Raw genomic sequence first — 18,997 nt, 5'->3', positions numbered from 1 at the left:
TTCGTCAACTAAGAATCCTTTTATAGTTGTTTTAGTATATTTGTAGCCAAAAGTTTGTTCAATATTATTCTACTCATTGTTTATTTTATTTATTGGTCAAGGAAGAAAATTAGTTTCTAATTCCCTGTGGATTCGACCCTTCTTATCACTAATATAATATTATTTTATTGGTTATTTAAGAATTTATTTTTGGTAGATTCGACAATCACCATTTTTTAAAGGCACGAGAAACTAGAAGAACCTGATTCAGTTTACCGAATTTATATGCGTGAACCGATCAACAAGATTGTTTGTTCACTTAGTCTAAAACTAATTGCCACTTATACCACCTTAACTCAAACAATTACAAATTTGAGCTGCCTTGGATGGTTGTATGTTGTTGTGTCACGTGTTCAACGAGACCTGTTCAAATAATTAACAACAACAAATGTGCATATGTGCAGAGAAATAAATAAATACTTGTATTAGGATAAAATTAAACTTCTGATGAATTACAACCCAAAGTTTCTTTTCGATTAAGTGGAAAAAAGATGAAGAAAAGTGTAAAAACGTCATGGACATTGTAGTGTACAGCCCAAGGAAGAAGATGATTTTTTTTTTCTGTTGCCGGCTTCTTTTATAGTCAAAAAGATTAGAGTTTCCTTTTTGGATTCTTCCCAATAACTTCGGCACTTAGCTTACTTTCCAAAATCATCTTTCCCTTGATTTTTGGTTGTCAATCCCAATTACAGCGAGATTCTCTCTTTTTGAATCTCAAGAGTGCCCTTTTTTAAAATCAACAACTGCATGTCTTCGAAGCCTTGGCCAAGGCTTGGTCGAGTGTAAATTGGGTTTGCCCCCTACTTGCTTAGTGTTATCTGTGCCCAAGGGTTAGTTACACTTCTTCCTTTTGTTAAGAAGTAAGCCTTGGTTGAGGCTTACTTGAGCAGGTCCACAAGTTGTAATTCCGCTTATGCCTTAGCCTTACTCGAGACATGAGTGAGAGGGAACTTGGGTCAGCTGTTTTTCCCTGGTTCTAAGCATTAGGCAAGGCTTATCCTTGGTCTGACAACCTCTCCATGAATTACGCCCCTCTTTATGCTATTTTCCTTGATTTTACTCCCATCTCATGTCCTGTATCAAAATGAATGGAATAACTCAAATCATATAGCAATTATTTCAATTAAGCACATGAAAATGGACAATGAAGATGATGTTTTTATGCTCTCAAGTACTTTACAACGCAAATCACGAATTTCCTACCCTTCATTTGTAACCCAACCATTCCATCAATTCTATCACAACTCGAATTGTTACATTTTGACTTTTTAAATTAGAAGAACAACCATCAACTAGGAGTTCATAGAATATATTTCCATACAACCATACAAATGAACAACCATTTAACCAATATCAAAACATAATATGAAAATTCTGTAAAATTTTTAACACAAAAAATTTTCATTGAAAGCAATAGCCAATACCCAGCACTACCAAACCTATCCAGAAATAAAGATTTCATGCAATTGGTTTATGCCAAAAATAGTACACTTATTTTTGTCTAACTTTGAGCACTTTTTCTTGTATAGATTGTCACCACCCTTTTGATGCGAGGGCAAACATTTGTGATAAATGCACTGGGTTACTCAGCTGGTCATAGATTCAAGTGGCTACTAGTGCTACTCATGGTCATTTGACTTGAATTGTCACCAACTTTTTGATGCAAGGAAAAACATTGGTGATGAATGCACATGGTTACTTTGCTAGTCATATATTCAGGTGACTAGAGGACTAGATTATTTGTGCTCTCTTTATTTTATCTCTAGTTTTTTTTTTCAAAATTCTAAACATAAATCATACAATTCTACATGAACCGTAGTGGGGTTCTTCCTAGGCATTAACATTCACTCAGAAGTAAGAGAAAATCAGGTTTTTGTTGATTACAAGTCATGTTTAGGATACATGATTAAAAATGAATGTTCTTCGTCTGAAAGGATGAAAGACCAGCTATGATTCCAAGAAGATGGTTGTAAACTACAATTTGATTTTTGAAATATTACATTTGAGTTGTTTTCAAAATAACGAAAATAGTTGTGAAGAAGGTTGGGGGTAAAAATTACTGAAAGTGTCTGGGTATGTGATTTGGGCATGGCTAATAGTGGCAGTGAGTATTCAAAATATGGCTACCTTAAAATCTGAAGGTATAGCATGTACCTAAACTCGTACCTGAGCTCTCCCACACTTAAATGACACATTATCCCTAATATGATGCAATGCATGTGGTAAATAAGTAAGAAAATAAGTAAAATGAAAATACAATGCAAAATAAGAGAAAAAGAACAAAAAAATTAAGAGGACATAATACTCCCCTAAAGGTTCATTTGGTGTGGGGTCGCTTTAGTGGTCGCTCTGTTTGGGCGAGTAGCTCAGTCAATGCATCAACCTTTACAATCAATTCTCGTGTCGATTGTTGGAGAAGGGTTATACAGTCACCTAACTGATAGAGTTGCAAGAGGGTAAAGTCTATAAATTCTTACAGTTCAGGTTATGGAGGAGGGTTGACTCGAGGATCTCATGGCTTCTTCTTTTTGTTGGATATGCGTTGGTCCCTTGGTATAGGTGGATCAGGAGGTGCAAAGCAAGGGATGTCATCTTTGAATGAAAGGAAACCAATGGCATCGAGAGAACCTAAGTCCAGGGGGTGCTTATGGGTAAGCGATATGCAAGTCATTATCAGTGATGTCAAAACTAATGAGATTGACAACAAGCCAAATGATGACAGATCCTAGGATCAGTGGCCTCTGGAAGGTGATGAGATTAGAGAACTATGTGGCTATCTTCTAAGTCCACCTGTCTCTTGTGCACCATGCACCATAAGAAATAGAGTTATGTTTTAGATAAGATGTTCGGTGCATCCTTGTGGTCAAAAGAGGAATAGGCTAGAAAGCTGTGAATGTTCTTCATACTTGGTCCATGTAAATAAAGGTCTTTAGATTTGGTGGGGTCGTGGTGTCTTGTGGGTTATCACAAAGCTCCTCATAGACAGAGGCTGGGTTGAAATTCTTGCCAAAATCAAAAAATGGGTGCTCAAAAAAAGGGTTAGAGAATCCCAAGGCATTTTAGAACTGATTGAGTGAAAAGCTAAAGTGTTGGCCCATAAATAAGAAGGAGACCACATTGAGTGTCTTCATAGTGAAATTAGTCTGAAATTGCTTCTACTAGGCTAAACCATGTGCAGTCTAAAATTGGGTAAATCACTCCAGCATCCAGTAACTTCAGGATTTTCTCCTTCACCACATCCATCATAAGCGGGTTCAAACACCTTTGTGCTTCTCTTTTAGGTTTGTTGTCTTTCTCCAATAGTATCATGTATATACATGTTGAGGGTGATATCTCTTTAATGTGAGTAATGGTCCATCCCACTGCTTCTTTGTATCTGCGGAGTACTCTAATAAGTTTCTCCTCCTCTGTCTTACTAAGCTTGTTGGAAGTTATGATAAGAAGTGTTTCCTCTTCTCCTAAAAAGACATACTTCAAGTGTCCTAGTAGCGGCTTCAGTTCTAACTTAGGGGCCAGTAAAATAGAAGGCAAAATCTTGGTGTGAGAAATAGGAACATCAAATTATGGAGTGTTACTTTTTAGTCATTTTGATGAATCTAGTTCAAACACATCCCCTTGTAACTTTTCATTAACCATATAGTCTTCTTCCAAATCATCGAAGTCTTCAGAGTGTAATGCATTAATGAACACCTCATGCATCTCATCTCTAAAACATAAGTTGAAATGCCTCTACTGTAAGGAACCCAAGATGTCAATATTGTATATGTAGGACAGGTCGGCGAAATACTTCATGGCATCATAGACATTAAACTTGACCACTTCCCCATCGAACTCCATGGTGAGAGTACTGTCTTATACATCAATTTTAGTTTTACTAGTGCTGAGAAACATAAGTTGCGTCTGATCTATTTATTGCATAAATTCAGAGAACTAGAGAATGAGAATCCATATAAACATCTTAAGGAATTCCATGTGGTGTGCTCCAGTATGAAACTGTAGGGAGTTGTAGAAGAGCAAATCAAGCTAAAGGCATTCTCATTCTCATTGGACAACATGACCAAGGGTTGTTTGTTTTACCTAGCTCCCGGTTCCATTATATCTTTGTAACCAGTTCAAACAGAATTAAATAGTGGATTTTCCTCTTTTGAATAGAAGGGATGGTAAAAAATATTTAAAGTAAACAAGTTTAGACTTGAAGAAATAAAACCATTGGAAAATATTGTAGATTAATCAATTATGTAAGCATTCATAGTCAACGAATTAGCTACGCTCCAATCATGTAATTGATCACTGATGCAAAAATCAATATTATCAAAATATAGCAAATTAATTCTAGTTATCAGAGAAGTTCCAACAACCAATCCTTCCTAAATTTTGAACCACTCAAGAAATGTTCACTAACTTTTTCTCTTTTATCAAACAACCCTGGTAACATCCCTGGAATTTAGTTTGTCAGAGACATTAGAAACTAGAAAAACCCGATATAGGATGTCAGATTCATTTGTGAAGCTCAAACAATTACGGTTTTAAGCTGCCTCAAATGATTTTATCCTATTATATTACGCGTTCAACGGGTCCTATTTAAACGATTAACAACAGCAAATATATATATATGTGCAGAGAAATAAACAGATACTTATATTAGGATAAAATTAAACTCAACTCAATTCGACCTTACAATACAAATTGAAGTTATACTAAATCAATCAACTGGGAAAAGTAAAAGTTTCTAGCCATTCATGATGCATTATAGCCCAAAGTTTCTTTTTGATTAAGTGGAAAGAGGAAGAAGAAAAGTGTAGAAAAGTCACAAACATTGCAATGTGCGGCCCGAGGAAGAATATGATCTTTGTTTTTTGGTGACGGCTTCTTTTATAGCTAAAAAGATCAAGGTTTCCTTTTTAGATTCTTTCAATGACTTTGGCACTTAGCTCGCTTTCCAAAATTATCTTCCCCTTGATTTTTTGTTGTCAATCTTGGTTACAGTGGGATTCTCTCTTTTTGAATCTCAAAAATGCACTTTTTTTCAAATCAACAGCTACATATTTCTTGGCTAAGGCTTGGTCGAGTGTAAATTGGGCTTGCCTCCTATTACTTTAGTGTTAGTTGTGCCCAAGGGTTAGTTATGGTTCTTTCTTTTGTTAAGAAGTAAGCCTTGGTCGAGGCTTACTTGAGCAGGTCCACAAGTTGTGATTCTGCTGATGCCTTAACCTTGCTTGAGGAATGAGTGAAAGGAAACACGAATCTATTACTTTTTACTGGTTCTAAGCCTTTGGCAAGGCTTATTCTTACTCTGACAGCCTCTCCATGAATTCTGCCCTTCTTTATGTTGTTTTCCTTGATTTTGCTCCCATCTTCTATCCTGCATCAAAATGAATGGAATAACTCAAATCAGATGGCAATTATTCTAATTAAGCACATGAAAATGGACAATGAAGATGATGTTTTTACACACTATCATTTGCAAACTCGCGTTTGCATTCCCCTTCCTGACAATGTCATTTTGGCTTGGCATAGTTAATAAGGTAGTTTATACACAACTTTTATGCCAAGTTAGCATCTACATGCATATTTTATTTCTGTATGTAATCTCTTATATGCATGAATAAATGATAATTTTACATATGTCTATACAAATTTTAAATGGGATGATGTTCAGGTTCAAGATGACATAGGGTTCGTGGAACATGTGAAGAACTTCTTTAGCAACCATCTTCATTGACAAAAGAAAGTTCAGCAATAAAATTTACATGATCCCAAAAGAATTAAATTTAGTTCCACTGATGGAATCCCGCATCAAGGAGGTATTCCACAATAATCAAGATTCCCACATGATAATTACTCGTAAGTTTGCAACTATACGAAAAGAAGGACGTGCAATGCACACGTGCAAACGTAAAGACCTCACACATGGACGCTGCATAGCACACGCATACAGACTCGAGCATGTGTTGCGTGCACAGATAAAAAAAACAGTCTTTTTTTTTCGGACAAGGATTCCTATAAGTCCCATCCTAAATAGGCAAGTAATTTTAAAATCTTTTTATTTCCTAAACAAGATCAGCTCAAACAAAAAAGTAAATTTCAATTTTCTAAACTGGAACGCACTAAAAAGAAAAGTAACTACATCTCTGACTACTTTTCTAAATGGAATTATTCCAAAGAATGGGACAAGTTTGTTCAAAGTAAGTTTAAGGCCCAAATGAGATTAATGAGATTGAAGAATTGTAAAGAAGTCTAAGTGTTAGCCCAACCCAATAGAGGATTAAGCGTTCGTCTAAGTCAAGGAAGCACCAGGGCCCTACGACCAAAGAGAGGATCGACCCAAGGAGAATGCACCAAGGGAAAGAAACCCGAGTCACGACATGGGTTTGAAAGCCCATCGGGTGCACAGATGAAGGTATGGATGTGCGGGGTGAGTAGTCCGCGACCCAGCCAAACCCGTATGCTTGGAAGTCCGAAAAACTAAATCCACACGCAATAGGTAACGCATGTGTGGGCATGCCCTGCTACACGCGAATACACCAATCCACACACGCGAGGAAGCTTCTTCCGTGTGTCAGATGCCCACATGCTCCTACCTCATGTGAATAGCTTATTGAGAGTCCGACTTGGACTTCTCTTCCTTTTTTCCCTAATTTTCCAAGGATTCCCAGCTACAATGACTTATACAAATTATCCCATGTGATTAAAATACAAAATTGTAGGAGATATTTTACTCAGATTAGAAGTCCAATGAAGATAAAGCCACATGGAGATTTGGATGAAGAGAGAACGATATTTTAAGTATTATTTTATTAAGAAATTAATTATTTAATAATTTTGTTTAAGTGTTTTAATTAAATTAAGTCTAAGTGTTCAAGTAAAAATATGTAATCCTACTTCTATTCATATTAGACAAGTGAAGTCTATATAAAGGTTTTAATTTTTATGTTGTACTCATAACTTGAGTTGAAAATTTTTTTAAAGATTTTACTTTGTTCCAAATTAGTTTTCACTAGTTTTTGAGAGTGTTCTTTAAGTTTCTTTAAGGTAGGGAACTTTAGAAGACATTTTGAGCCAATGAATCAGGATTGACTTATCGGATAACTCGTAGCATCTTCTTTATTTTTTTTTATTTTTCTCAGTTACTTTGAATTTGCATTTATATTGTTAGGTTTAGTTCAAGTAAGGAGGGTAAATTAGGTGATTGAGATTTCTAGTGTCATGTTGAGTGAGGTTCCAAGAGTCAAAGCGATCCATCTCCATTCCTTGCCTTCATCATTTGGTATCAGAATGCTCTAATGCTCTTATCACAAAGTTAGCCTTTTCTGTGTGCTCCACCTCTAACCCACAATCATTAGATCACCACCACTTCTATTCTCCGGTTGTGCCCACTATCTACCTCTCTACAGCCCAGGCGATTCAAGTTGATGACAAGGTTGACGAAGATGATGATAAAGAGGAAGATGATGAGGAAGAGGTAGAACTTGAGTCAGACTTTGCGGATTAAGCCATGCAAGCTGTAACACATGCCCGGATAAAACGAATTTGTAGCAACGGGCGAGCCATACAAGTTAATGCAGTTGGATTTTTTGGGATATCTAGCTAGGTTCAACTAGCTTCAGGTAATTAATAGAAAAAGAACAAAAAGTAAACATACAAGAACCCAAATCTTAGTTGAAAATTAGATAGCAGTACGTGGCGATAAATAGACCTAAGATTATATTAGTCCACACCTTTGATGTAATACATACATAAAGTAGCTGGCATATGATACTATATATACATTCATATATTTATATAGACACATATATATACTATAAAATACAAGGTATAGTACAAAATTCCTACTATTTAAAGAAGTGTATATATATATATATATATAATGTAATCATGTGAAGGATGACAAGAACAAGTTGACATTTCTAGGGATAAGAGCTCGTTGTAGACTATTATGGCGAAATGGGTCTTTAGGCCCACAATTTAGCCATGTCAATAATGATTGATGTTTTACACATGCGTAGCTGACTCACTACCAAGATGGAAGCAAACTCCTCTGTGGTGTTACAATAGAACCAACGATCGAAGGAGCAAACATCGATAAAGGCAAAAGTTAGGGCACAAAAGAGAACTTCTTGCTAGTGTCACAATGGAAGCAATTGGATGCTTAGTTAGATTTGCAACCAAGGCATCAATTAGAGCACGGGATTATGAGTTGGTCCATGTGAATGCCACATGTTTATTGCGTGACATTCATGTGATATCTTCTTACACATGCCAACGAAAATACATGACCATTGTTGATGATATCAATGAGTAATAACGGTCAAGGGTGCAATTTAAATTGTTTCAAAAGTTGAGGGTTGATTTAAATTTAAAAAAAAAAAAGGTGTAATTAAGATATTTTTAGAAATTGATTTTTGCCTTTGTAATATTTTATGCACATATGATAATACTACTAATAGAAATATATAACAATAATTTTGTAAGAAAATCATAAACCACTTAATCTAACAATATATTTTAAATGAAAGTAACATATTTTAAAGATAAACCGTGAATATCAAAATATGTAGTTTACAGAAGTAAATTCAACAAATAAAACTTAAAATTTTAAAAATACCGATTAAATATTATACTAAAAAAAAAATACATATTGAAAAAAAAGTTAAAGCTGAGATTTTAATTTTGGAGTAAAAAATTAAAAATTAAAAATTAAAATATTTAGTTAATATCGGCAACACCAACATTGGTTAGTAAAACTAGTAATTAGTAGTAATAACTGGCATTTGACTGCATATGTAACCCTACCTATATTATTAAACTGGTGCAATATATGGTAGTCAGTATAGGCTAGCACCATGTTATTTCCTCCTACACTGGTTGTTCTAGTAAAATTTCCTCCTTGCTTTTCTCCTATTTTTTTTAGGATTTTGGTCTCTACTTTTTGTCAGTCTTTTTTTCCATGCATAACCTTAGGTGCCATTCTAGCTGGCTGCTCATTCAAATTTCCTTTCTCTACCTTATTGTTGGTTGTGAGAGCCTCACTTACAAGATCAAAATGGTGCCATCAATGTTTTATTTTTCTTTTGTAGTAATTAATTCATTGCATATCTTGTCTTTTCTTACACCATCATCAATCTCCTTACATGTGTAGTCAATAAAAATTTAATTTCTACCAGGAAGCTTATATACTAAAGGTCTACATATCTCTTAAGTCATGTTTCATTCTTCTTTGTTTGTTATAGAGCTAGCTTTAAGTTTAAACAAACATTAGAGAGAGGGAAATTACAGGCTCAAACTGTATTACACTTCAAATAACAAGACAAAGTTGGACTTCCTTAATTTTCTTTATTTAAGAAGTTTAGTTCCACTAATTTAATTTAGTTTATTTAAATATTATAATTAAGATCAATTTTTCTATTTATTTTAATTAAAAAAAGAGCTTAACAAATATTACATTTAAAACAGATACTACTATTCGAAAATGTTTTCTCTTGCTAGTTTGTCAATATTAACATCATCAATTGGTATTGTTTTGTTCTCCTACACATATGCAACCCCTCATGGCTTTACATAATAAGACTTTGTTTTGTTCTGTTGGTATGATTTTGCTCTTGCTATAATCTCATTATGCATTCAAATTTTAATTTTGTTCAATTCATATGGATATCAAATTATTGAGTTCTTTACCAAAAAGTACAGAAATCAAATAAACAAAATTGGAATTCATACCAAATCAAATACTAAATTGCAATGGTTTACAAAATAGACTCCTTCCAAAACCATTTCAAAACTGGGGAGCCTGCATCCACTTCCACTAACTATCGCTACGAACATATCTTCCCTTCCCATGCATCCACTCAAAACTAACTTCCGAAAAAACAAACTACTCCATATCTATAGAAGTAAACCCTAGAGACACCCATTCCTTTCCATAGCCACAACATGTAAAGGATATTTCATCTGGCAAGACAGCTTCAAGACCTCACTAAGATCAACCGGTTTAGTCACCTCTTCAACCCACTCGAACCGGTGCACCAACTGAGCCACCCAAATATTTACAGTGGCCAGCCCCAGATTCTTCCCGGGACAAACCCTGCGCCCAGCCCCAAAGGGTGCAAGTCGAAGGTCCCCACCTCTCACGTCCATGTCGCTCTCCAAAAACCTCTCTGGCCTGAACTCCAGTGGCTCCGCCCACACGTTCGGGTCATGAGTTATGGCCCACATGTTCACCATCGCCGTGGTGTTCGCCGGAATCACCATGCCATTTTTTAGCTGAACGTCTGAAGTGGCTAGCCTGGCCCAAGAGAGAAGAGGTCCAGGTGGGTGGACTCGAAGTGTTTCTTTCACCACGGCTTGCAAGTAAGTTAATCTTCCCATGTCTGCATCTGTCACGTTCTTGTTCCCTACAGCTTCGTTTATCTCGTTTCGCAGCTTTGTTTGCACTTCTGGATGTAGCACCAACTCGGCCATCACCCACTCTGTTAACAAAGCTGTAGTATCTGTTCCTCTAAATATCATTTCCTGGAAAACCAACTACCTTATCAATATACATGTATATATACATGTTAATATCTTATAATACCAGAATACAAGTCGTAATACTGTGAAAACAAAAAAGTAATTATGAATTATTTAAGTAACCAGTTGTATAACTAAATGCTAATAAAGTAAAATGAGACGCACCCAGAGGACAGCGACCATGTCGTCTTCTTGGAGCTTCTCGTCACCATCCAGAGAAAGCAAAACGTCGACAAAATCGCCCGTTTCAGCCAACTTTTTGGACTCACTGAATCGTTCTCTTCGATGCTCCTCAATGATGGCTCGTACGAATTTGGTAACTCGAGGAACTAGTTTAGAACAACGCTCGTTTATACGAAATGGGTCGTAGAAATAACTGAGCCACGGCAAGTAATCAGACCAGTTAAACGAACCCAAAAGCTCAAATCCTTCTCTAACCATATCTCTGAGTTTCTGAAGTTCTTCACTTTCTCGACCCGGATCATATCTCTTGCCAAAAACGCTACCCATAATGTTGTTCAAGGCAGCTAACTGAAGGTGTTTTCTGAGAGCAACGAATCCACTAATTTTCTGCTCAATTGCTATTTCACGCAGCATAGCAGCGCAATCTTTTTGGCGACCAGCGTCATGGGCCATGATGCGTCGAGGTGAAAACAGATGAGAGGCGGCAATTCTTCTGAGAAGGCGCCAGTAAGTTCCATTAGGAGCAAACCCGATAGCTCGACTGAACATGAGGCTTTTAGCAGATTGCTTGATGGGTCGATCTGCGAAATGAGGGGAAGTCAAGATTTCTTTGGCAGTGTAAGGATCTGAAGAGACTACGAGAGGAGTAGAGCCAAGGGTGAAAGCCATGAGTTGTAAGTTGGCTGAGCTTCTGGCCATGGCGGCTAGAGAGCGGTGAGCTAAGCCTCGAGAGAGTGTAAAGAGGCTACCGAGAAAAGGGAGACCCCGGGGTCCCGAAATAGGAACAGAACCAAGTTTGCTTCTGCCATTTTTCCAGGCAACACCACCAGGAGAAAAAGCCCAGGTGAGAAGATAAAGAGAGAGAGAGAGGGTGAAGAAGGAGAGCAAAAAATAAGCATCAAGTAAGTTGTGAGATCCAAAACAAGCCGGAAGGGTGAACACCCACCAGCTTGAATCTTTTGTCACCCAACTCAACTCCATTGCAGAAACTTTGTACAAGGATGGAAGCTATATGAAAAGAGATTGGATATGTGTGTACTTTTATATATGAGGCGAGGGTGTTGCGTGTGTGTGTGTATATATATTGTTTTTCATGAGGAGTACGGAAGGAAGGTGGGGACTTGGAAAGTGTGTACATGTATATATATATATATATATATGTATATGTGGTGGGGGATAGATGGTCTTTTGCTTCTTCTTGTTTCTTTTTTGTTGAGATCTTAAACAACTACAATTGTTAGTCTATTTTTTTTTTTTATAAGAAAATGAGGCTTTATTTTATGTTTTAATTAATTTTTGATTGTGTCATATTATTTAATTAAAAAATATAAATTTGTTTCAGAAAAATAATTCCAAAGACAAAAATGCTCTTAGAAAAAATAAAAACTTCAATTATAGACATTTCAGAAATTAGCATATTAATTTCTATATATGCTGATTAAATTAGATCAAAATCTTATTTTGAAATATTTTTAAATAATAAAAGTATTGTTATTAATTTCTATCTACTGTTAAATGTGGTGTGGAGGGAAAGCATTAAATGAGACCATAGATTTACACCGGGAAAACGGCGAGCTATGCATTATTATTGTTATTATATATATATATATATGTGTGTGTGTGTATATATAGTTATATATATATAGAGAGAGAGAGAGAGAGAGAGAGGTGAAGGTACATGTACGTAAATTTGTGAGTTGAGAGGGAAAATGATAGAGCAGAAAGGTAACGTGTAACGCTTGACTTTCTTGATGAATACGCATTGAGAGCCGTGACTCCGTATTTATGTAGGTTCTCTGAGGCAGATAGAGAAAGCAACTGAGAGGAATTCCAGAAATAATTATTATTAATTATATCATTAAATATAATATTTAATATGAAAAAAAAAACCATCTAAAATAATTTTCATCTTATGTCTTTAGGTCCTCAATTCAGTCCATGTATTATATGCTTAATATTGTTTATTGATGATTAAATTACATAATTATATTAAAATGTATTTAGTTTTTTCTTGTTTTGACAAAAATTTCTCTAAGAACAATTCGAATGCGTTTTTGTTCCACACGTTGGTTTAATCTAATTAAATTAATCTTGAAAGTGTTAATTAATAATTTTTTTGTTGAAGAGGACGTAATGTGTATATTAATATATATATATAAGTATGTATCTTATCTAATTAATAAATATATTAATTTATTGTGAGCTGGGTCCGAAGAGGAGAAAGATGCCATCTAGAATTACATCTAATAGCCTTATTTTAAGTAAGCACTGAGTCTATGAATTTCTTTAGATGTAATACAAGTCAATTGGACCAAAATAGAGGCTTGAACTATTCGGTGTAACATTATATCTAGTTTGGAGTCGGGGTATCGGAAGAAGGTTATGAAATCCGTTGTGATTTTACTTTTATACAGACTTCCTATAAACTCTAGGGTTTAGGCAATTTTGAGCACAGAGAGAGTTATTTCTTCAATGGCACAAAGAAGGTTATCTATGGGCAGAGGAAAGTCAAGTTTGAGCTAGCACATGGTGCACAATGTGACTACCACAACAATGTATACTCAGGTCTATATATATGTAGTATGATTCCAAAGATAACCTCCTCACTTGTGGTTGAGATTGGTGTATAGATTTCATAACTTTTATATGCAATAACTATCTGCTTAGAGCATTGCATTAATATGGTGATTTCTATAGTAATATACTAGGTAAACTATGATGAGTATATATATATATATATAAATCCGTATGATCATTTTTTTTTTTTTGTTTTTTGGTTCAATAATGGTATGGGATTGTAAGTCTTGGCACTGCAGGAAAAAAAATAGGTACACAACCCAAGAACTAGTGTTAAAATTTTTGAGATGGCTTATATGTTGATTTTTGTAATTTGCTTGTAAAATTTAATACCTTTAATGTCCATATTCTACTGCTTGGTTAGCCATTTTTGAGTAAAAGGCAAATTGATGATGTTATTCCCTTGGTAACAAGGACAAAGGAATGAATGTTGATTGTACAAAGAAATAGACACCAATCCTGTCATCAAACCACAAAACAAGAGCATGGGTATACGAACCTTTCCTATTAGATTATATTATGAATTTCATACATCTAGAATTCTACATATCTACATTTTTATGTATACGTAATAGCCGAATATAGGGCTTATTTCAACGAATTTTGAAGTTCAAGTTTTATTCCAACTAAAAAATATGCTACTTTATTCAAATGAGATAGCAGAATAGGTGAATTAGATATTTATGTCTAAATTAATAATGAAGCAAATTAAAAATGTAAAATTTTTATAATTTAATAATTTCAACCTTATATTACAGTTTGAAATAAATTATTTAACAGTTTTATTTTTTTTAACCGTTTTCCAATTTATAAGATCCTTAAATATAATATATATTTTTTTTTTTAGTATAACTACGCTAATGAAAAAATAAAAATAAAAAGTAATGTATGTGATGGAATTGAAGCTTGTTTAAAACTAGTCGACGTGGTGCAAATGTGTCTAATCGATTCTCCTGGCTCCAAACTAAAACCTTATCCACTCTCCAAATGAAACAAAACAAATCGGGCTGAGAAACTCGACGAGGGAGAGACTTACACTATGACAATCTTACTTTCTCTTCCAAACCCAAAGCCTGTTTTTATATTCAACCCATTTGGTCATTATTATAATTATCACCCACAAATTAATCATAAATTTTTCTCAACCAAACACTTGCAGACAAGAAATGCCGCATCATCATCTTCTTCTCCTGCTGCGCCTGGGGTTGATCTCAACACCCTCCAAACCGCCATTGATAAGGTCCCTTTTTCTTCTTCTCAATTCTGCAACCTCCCATATATATATATATGTTTATGTTTTGTTGTCAGAAGAATGTATTTGATGCAGAAGGACAGCGACGGTGTTAAAGAGGCTCTTGATAAGCTGAGTGAAGCTGGTTGGGCCAAGAAATGGAGTTCTCAGCCGTATGTCTCACGTCGTACGGTCAGTCTGAACTTGTGGGAAAGTGATGGTCTACATCTCTTCATTGCTTTTCTTTTTTAGTTGACATTCAATTATGGAGTAAGTAAATTTGATTGATCTTCCAACAATCTCCATGTATCAGACTTCTCTACGGGAGCTCACAACTCTTGGGATCAAGAATGCAGAAAACCTGGCCATTCCAAGTGTCAGAAATGATGTGCGTATATCGCTCCTGTTACTATGCTTTAGTATATTTAAATTGAAAGTCGAATCTCCATCCATTCAACAACTACACATATATTAACTTGATATGTTCCAGTAATACAGGCGGCATTTCTTTTCACAGTGGTGGGAACAACTTCGTTATTGGCTATTCTGGCCGGCCAGCTTCCGGGGGTACCCTACTCTTTTCTCCTCCTTTTTCTTCGTACATGTGAATTTCAGGGATCATTATTTTATGTGTATAGGATTGGGGCTTCTTTCTGCCTTACTTGATTGGAAGCATTTCGTTAATTGTTCTTGCTGTGGGGAGCATTTCACCTGGGTAAGTTCATGTGTTGAAGATATTAAAACTCTTTTTCTGTAGTAGACAAGCTTTTAAAATAGGAAAATTGTTGTTTTCTAGGCTTCTTCAAGCTGCTATTGCAGGATTCTCCTCATTCTTTCCTGATTATCAAGAGAGGATTGCTACACATGAAGCAGCTCATTTTTTAAGTAGTTTCTCCTCAATCCAATATTCGACATTCTTCCAAATGGTTTTCTTTTTCTAATAAGATATTGGATTTCCTATTTGAACTGCAGTTGCCTATTTACTTGGCCTTCCAATTCTGGGGTATTCATTAGATATTGGGAAAGAGCATGTCAATCTCATTGATGAAAGACTGCAGAAACTAATATATAGTGGGCAACTTGATGCTAAGGAACTTGATAGGTACTGGTTTTAAAACCTTTCTTGAACACTGTAAATAGGTGCATTATTGGTCCTTGAAGAAATTTTGAATCAATAGCATAAAAAAAGTCAGAATTTCACTGCAGAAAATATAAACTTACCTGATAGCTTTTCTCAGACTGGCAGTTGTAGCAATGGCTGGACTTGCTGCAGAGGGCCTCAAATATGACAAGCTGGTTGGCCAGTCTGCAGATCTATTCACCCTTCAGGTTTGCAACTATTTTACAGACTAATCAGGCTTCTTTTTAACTTGAAAAGCAATTTATGGATGAAAGTATTCAGAAAAGATTACCTGAAATCTGCTTCTTCTCTTCTGCAACTCAGTACCTTTGTCTTCTGAGTTGATTCATCCTGTGTTTCCTGTAGCGATTTATAAACCGGAGCAAACCACAACTCAGCAAAGATCAGCAGCAAAATCTTACGAGATGGGCCGTAAGTTCTTGCAACTCAGTTATTAGAGTTGCCTTGAGTTTCAAGCTTCAGGCATAACATTCAACCATATATGGTTATGGGAGATTAAGTTTCAAGATTGTAAATGCAGGTTTTGTTTGCTGGATCCCTATTGAAAAACAACGAGGTCATTCATGAAGCCCTAATAACAGCAATGACAAACAGAGCAACTGTATTGGAGTGCATTCAAGCCATTGAGAAAGCTGCCTAGGACAGAACCAATTCTTTTCTGTTTTTTTTCTCTAAAGAAAAGAATTACTCGTCTGCCAAACATTGGATTAATTTAAATACTTCTTTTTTCTCAGTTACTCAATTTTACAGTTATGTTCCACAGTAACCTGACCACAATTAATACAAATATTTAGATTTTTATCATTAAATTAAAAAATTTAAACATCTATTTTTGACAAATGTAACAAAGCTAAATTGCAGACTTGCTTACATTAGGAAGGTTGCAGGGATCAAGATCCGTAAAACTTATCTTTATTTAACATGTAGGCAATATAATGTAAGGATACATCAAAATGAATGAATTATCAAAGAGAGAGTAGATTAAAGACCTTTAAAATTAAGATGTGGAAGATCTTAGTAAAAGCACAACAAAACAGAAATTATTCTCTTCTTTTACGCAGAAGAAAACTTTCTTTCTAGCTATTAAGGAATAGAGAACTCATTGTTTTTGGTCTATAGCCGCCCATACACCGATAGCATATCCCTTAACCTCAAAGCTTCTGTTTCCATGAGATCAAAGGTCATGGAATGAGGTATCCTCCAACTCCAGTTCCCAACCTGCATTTAGCAAGAAATAATATGCATATAAAGCTGGTAAGTAGGAAGAAATAACATAGTCGAACTTTTGATGAAAGTTAGAATATATTGTTCTAAATTCACTTGAACTTTTCTATAGTCATTTTTTATTATTCTAGATCAAATTTCTATAATTTCCCAATGAAATTAGTTATAAATTTTTAAATAAATTTCATAAAATGTATTACTTTATTACAAACATAATCTCATGAGTGATATTATTCGAAGGCCATGATATCACTTCCTTTTCAACAATCAGTTTATTTAGACAGATTGATCCTGCTAGGAGAAAAATAAGAAATATTGTTGTTTAGTACACAGAAACTCTTTTTTACTCTTTTATTCCCTAAATTAAATATTGTAGGTAAAACGGAGAAGTGTTTAAAGATCTACTGGTCACTGAAGTTCTCTACCTACTGATTAATACTAAGCAAAACAACTTGTAAATTCAGCAGTTGAGTCAGGCCTAGTTGACTCATGGCTGTGTTTATAGGAAGCAATAAAGTAGCATGCTAGTTTCTTGATCAGTAAAATTCCATGCTACTTACACAAACTATTTTTATATGCAATATCTTGCAATGTGGAAGACAACAAATCGGACAACAACATACATCTGATTAAATTCTTAAATTTTTTTATTCAGAAACCGAAGACCGTGACATGTTCAAGTATATAAAGCTTGCTTGCTCACCTGATGAGGATCAATGTAGGCCAAATCAAACAAGGCTACAAGGGAGCTCAAAACTACTTAAAGACTCATGGCCACATGAGAAGTCATGGCCATATGACCTTGGAAGCTCATGGCCTCAAGGAAAATCATGGCTATATGATGTTAAAAGCTCACGACCATATTAAGAGAGAGCAAGACACAATCCTAGATGAAGTTTATGACCTTATGAGATTAAGAGGTCACAGTTTAGGCCTCACGAATGATGAATGTCACGGCGAGGTCCATTCTAAAGGAGATCAATGCAGCTTGGACCATTCAAGTGAATATCAAGGCGGCATGGGCTGTCTAAGTGGAGATCAATGTGCTATATTCTATGATTTTGACTCAAACAAAGCCAAGTTTTTCCCAGCTAGGGAGAATTGATAGCCCATAAGCATAGTAGTAATTTACCATTAATGAATTATATTTTTTTTAAAAATAATACCATTAATGAATTATATTATTTAAGTTAGTTTTATGTTTTCCGATTCCTTTATAGGAGTATTATTTCTAATCCTATTAATATTAGTATTTTCTATCTTTATTGGAAATAGTATTTTGAATTTTATTAGTATTAATATTTCTTATCTTATTAGTTTTAGTATTTTTTAGTCTAATTCTACTCAAGAAAGACTTACTTGGCACTCTATAGATACCTTTTTAACCTCTTAGAAATTATCTTTTCAGTTAGTAAATAACTTACTTCAGAAATTTCTCAATATTTGATTGTATGATTCAGTTAAATCTTAAATGTGATACCTAATGAGAAAAACCCTATGTATGGTATTTAGGTTTTTATCCTTAAATCTCTAAGTAAGCAAATCAGTTCTAATTTTTCCTACGTTGTTAACTTAACATTAGTTAATGTGATCATGACATTGGTTCTCGCCAAAGGCGCCATTTTATGTTCTGTTGTATCATAACATTTTATTTCATTCTATATTCATAATATGTTGGTTTACTTCAGTGTTATATTTTGTTCTATTTCTTGATGGACATGGTTCAGTTGCATTCTTCTTTATTTTAAATTCAATGCTGACCAAGTATAAAATTACATTTGGAATGAATTCAGAAATTTTTTAAAATTTATTTATAAATTCACGTTTAATTCAATTAGAAAAAAGATATATCTATTAGAATGAAAAACAAATTGTCTTATATAAAATTTTATATGGGATTGAGACGATTTCTTCCTAAATCCATCAATTTTAATAACATTTTAAATGAATTATTTTAGTTTTACATGAAACTTATATAAGATTATTTTTTATTATTTAAGGAGAATTTTCACCATCTTCTACATGAATTAAGTGTGAATTTACAAAAAAATTAATTAAAAATCTAAATTTATTCCAAGCCTAACCTATACAAGAAA

At 34.6% G+C, this 18,997-nt stretch overlaps 3 protein-coding genes across 8 annotated transcripts in view; 1 reads left to right on the top strand and 2 right to left on the bottom strand.

The window, feature by feature from the left end:
- Window positions 1-9,734: 9,734 nt before the first annotated feature.
- On the bottom strand, window positions 9,735-11,785 carry CYP78A7 (cytochrome P450, family 78, subfamily A, polypeptide 7). The gene is made up of 2 exons (XM_022031753.2): window positions 10,711-11,785; window positions 9,735-10,548 (listed from the first exon to the last, which is right to left on the bottom strand). Exons 1-2 carry the CDS (start codon window positions 11,707-11,709, stop codon window positions 9,937-9,939), a joined length of 1,611 nt encoding a protein of 536 aa, XP_021887445.1. The 5' UTR covers window positions 11,710-11,785; the 3' UTR covers window positions 9,735-9,936.
- Window positions 11,786-14,251: 2,466 nt separating this feature from the next.
- Window positions 14,252-16,414, top strand: LOC110806816 (uncharacterized). Of its 5 annotated transcripts, none has more exons than XM_022031759.2 (10): window positions 14,255-14,545; window positions 14,633-14,746; window positions 14,850-14,924; window positions 15,035-15,103; window positions 15,175-15,251; window positions 15,333-15,421; window positions 15,509-15,638; window positions 15,775-15,865; window positions 16,023-16,088; window positions 16,198-16,414. In XM_022031759.2, the coding sequence occupies exons 1-10, from the start codon at window positions 14,345-14,347 to the stop codon at window positions 16,315-16,317; spliced, it is 1,032 nt and encodes a 343-aa protein (XP_021887451.2). In that variant the 5' UTR covers window positions 14,255-14,344; the 3' UTR covers window positions 16,318-16,414. The 5 variants fall into 5 exon arrangements, 4 of the variants coding, with proteins under 4 accessions (XP_021887451.2, XP_088078459.1, XP_021887452.2 ...); XM_022031760.2 differs by having other exon boundaries at window positions 14,257-14,545; window positions 14,633-14,728; XR_015821419.1 differs by having other exon boundaries at window positions 14,252-14,746; window positions 15,981-16,088; window positions 16,198-16,215.
- Window positions 16,415-16,573: 159 nt separating this feature from the next.
- Window positions 16,574-18,997, bottom strand: part of DPE1 (disproportionating enzyme) — a 39,215-nt gene continuing 36,791 nt past the window's right edge. For both annotated transcript variants that reach the window (XM_088222332.1, XM_088222331.1), the window contains one exon: window positions 16,574-16,895. In XM_088222332.1, coding sequence (XP_088078458.1) covers window positions 16,791-16,895 — 105 coding nt within the window. In that variant the 3' untranslated portion in view covers window positions 16,574-16,790. The remainder of the gene's footprint in view (window positions 16,896-18,997) is intronic.

Source organism: Carica papaya, chromosome 6 (assembly GCF_054855325.1).
Source record: "Carica papaya isolate Zhongbai chromosome 6, ASM5485532v1, whole genome shotgun sequence".
NCBI lineage: Eukaryota > Viridiplantae > Streptophyta > Magnoliopsida > Brassicales > Caricaceae > Carica > Carica papaya.
This window is presented reverse-complemented; position numbering and strand designations above follow the sequence as displayed.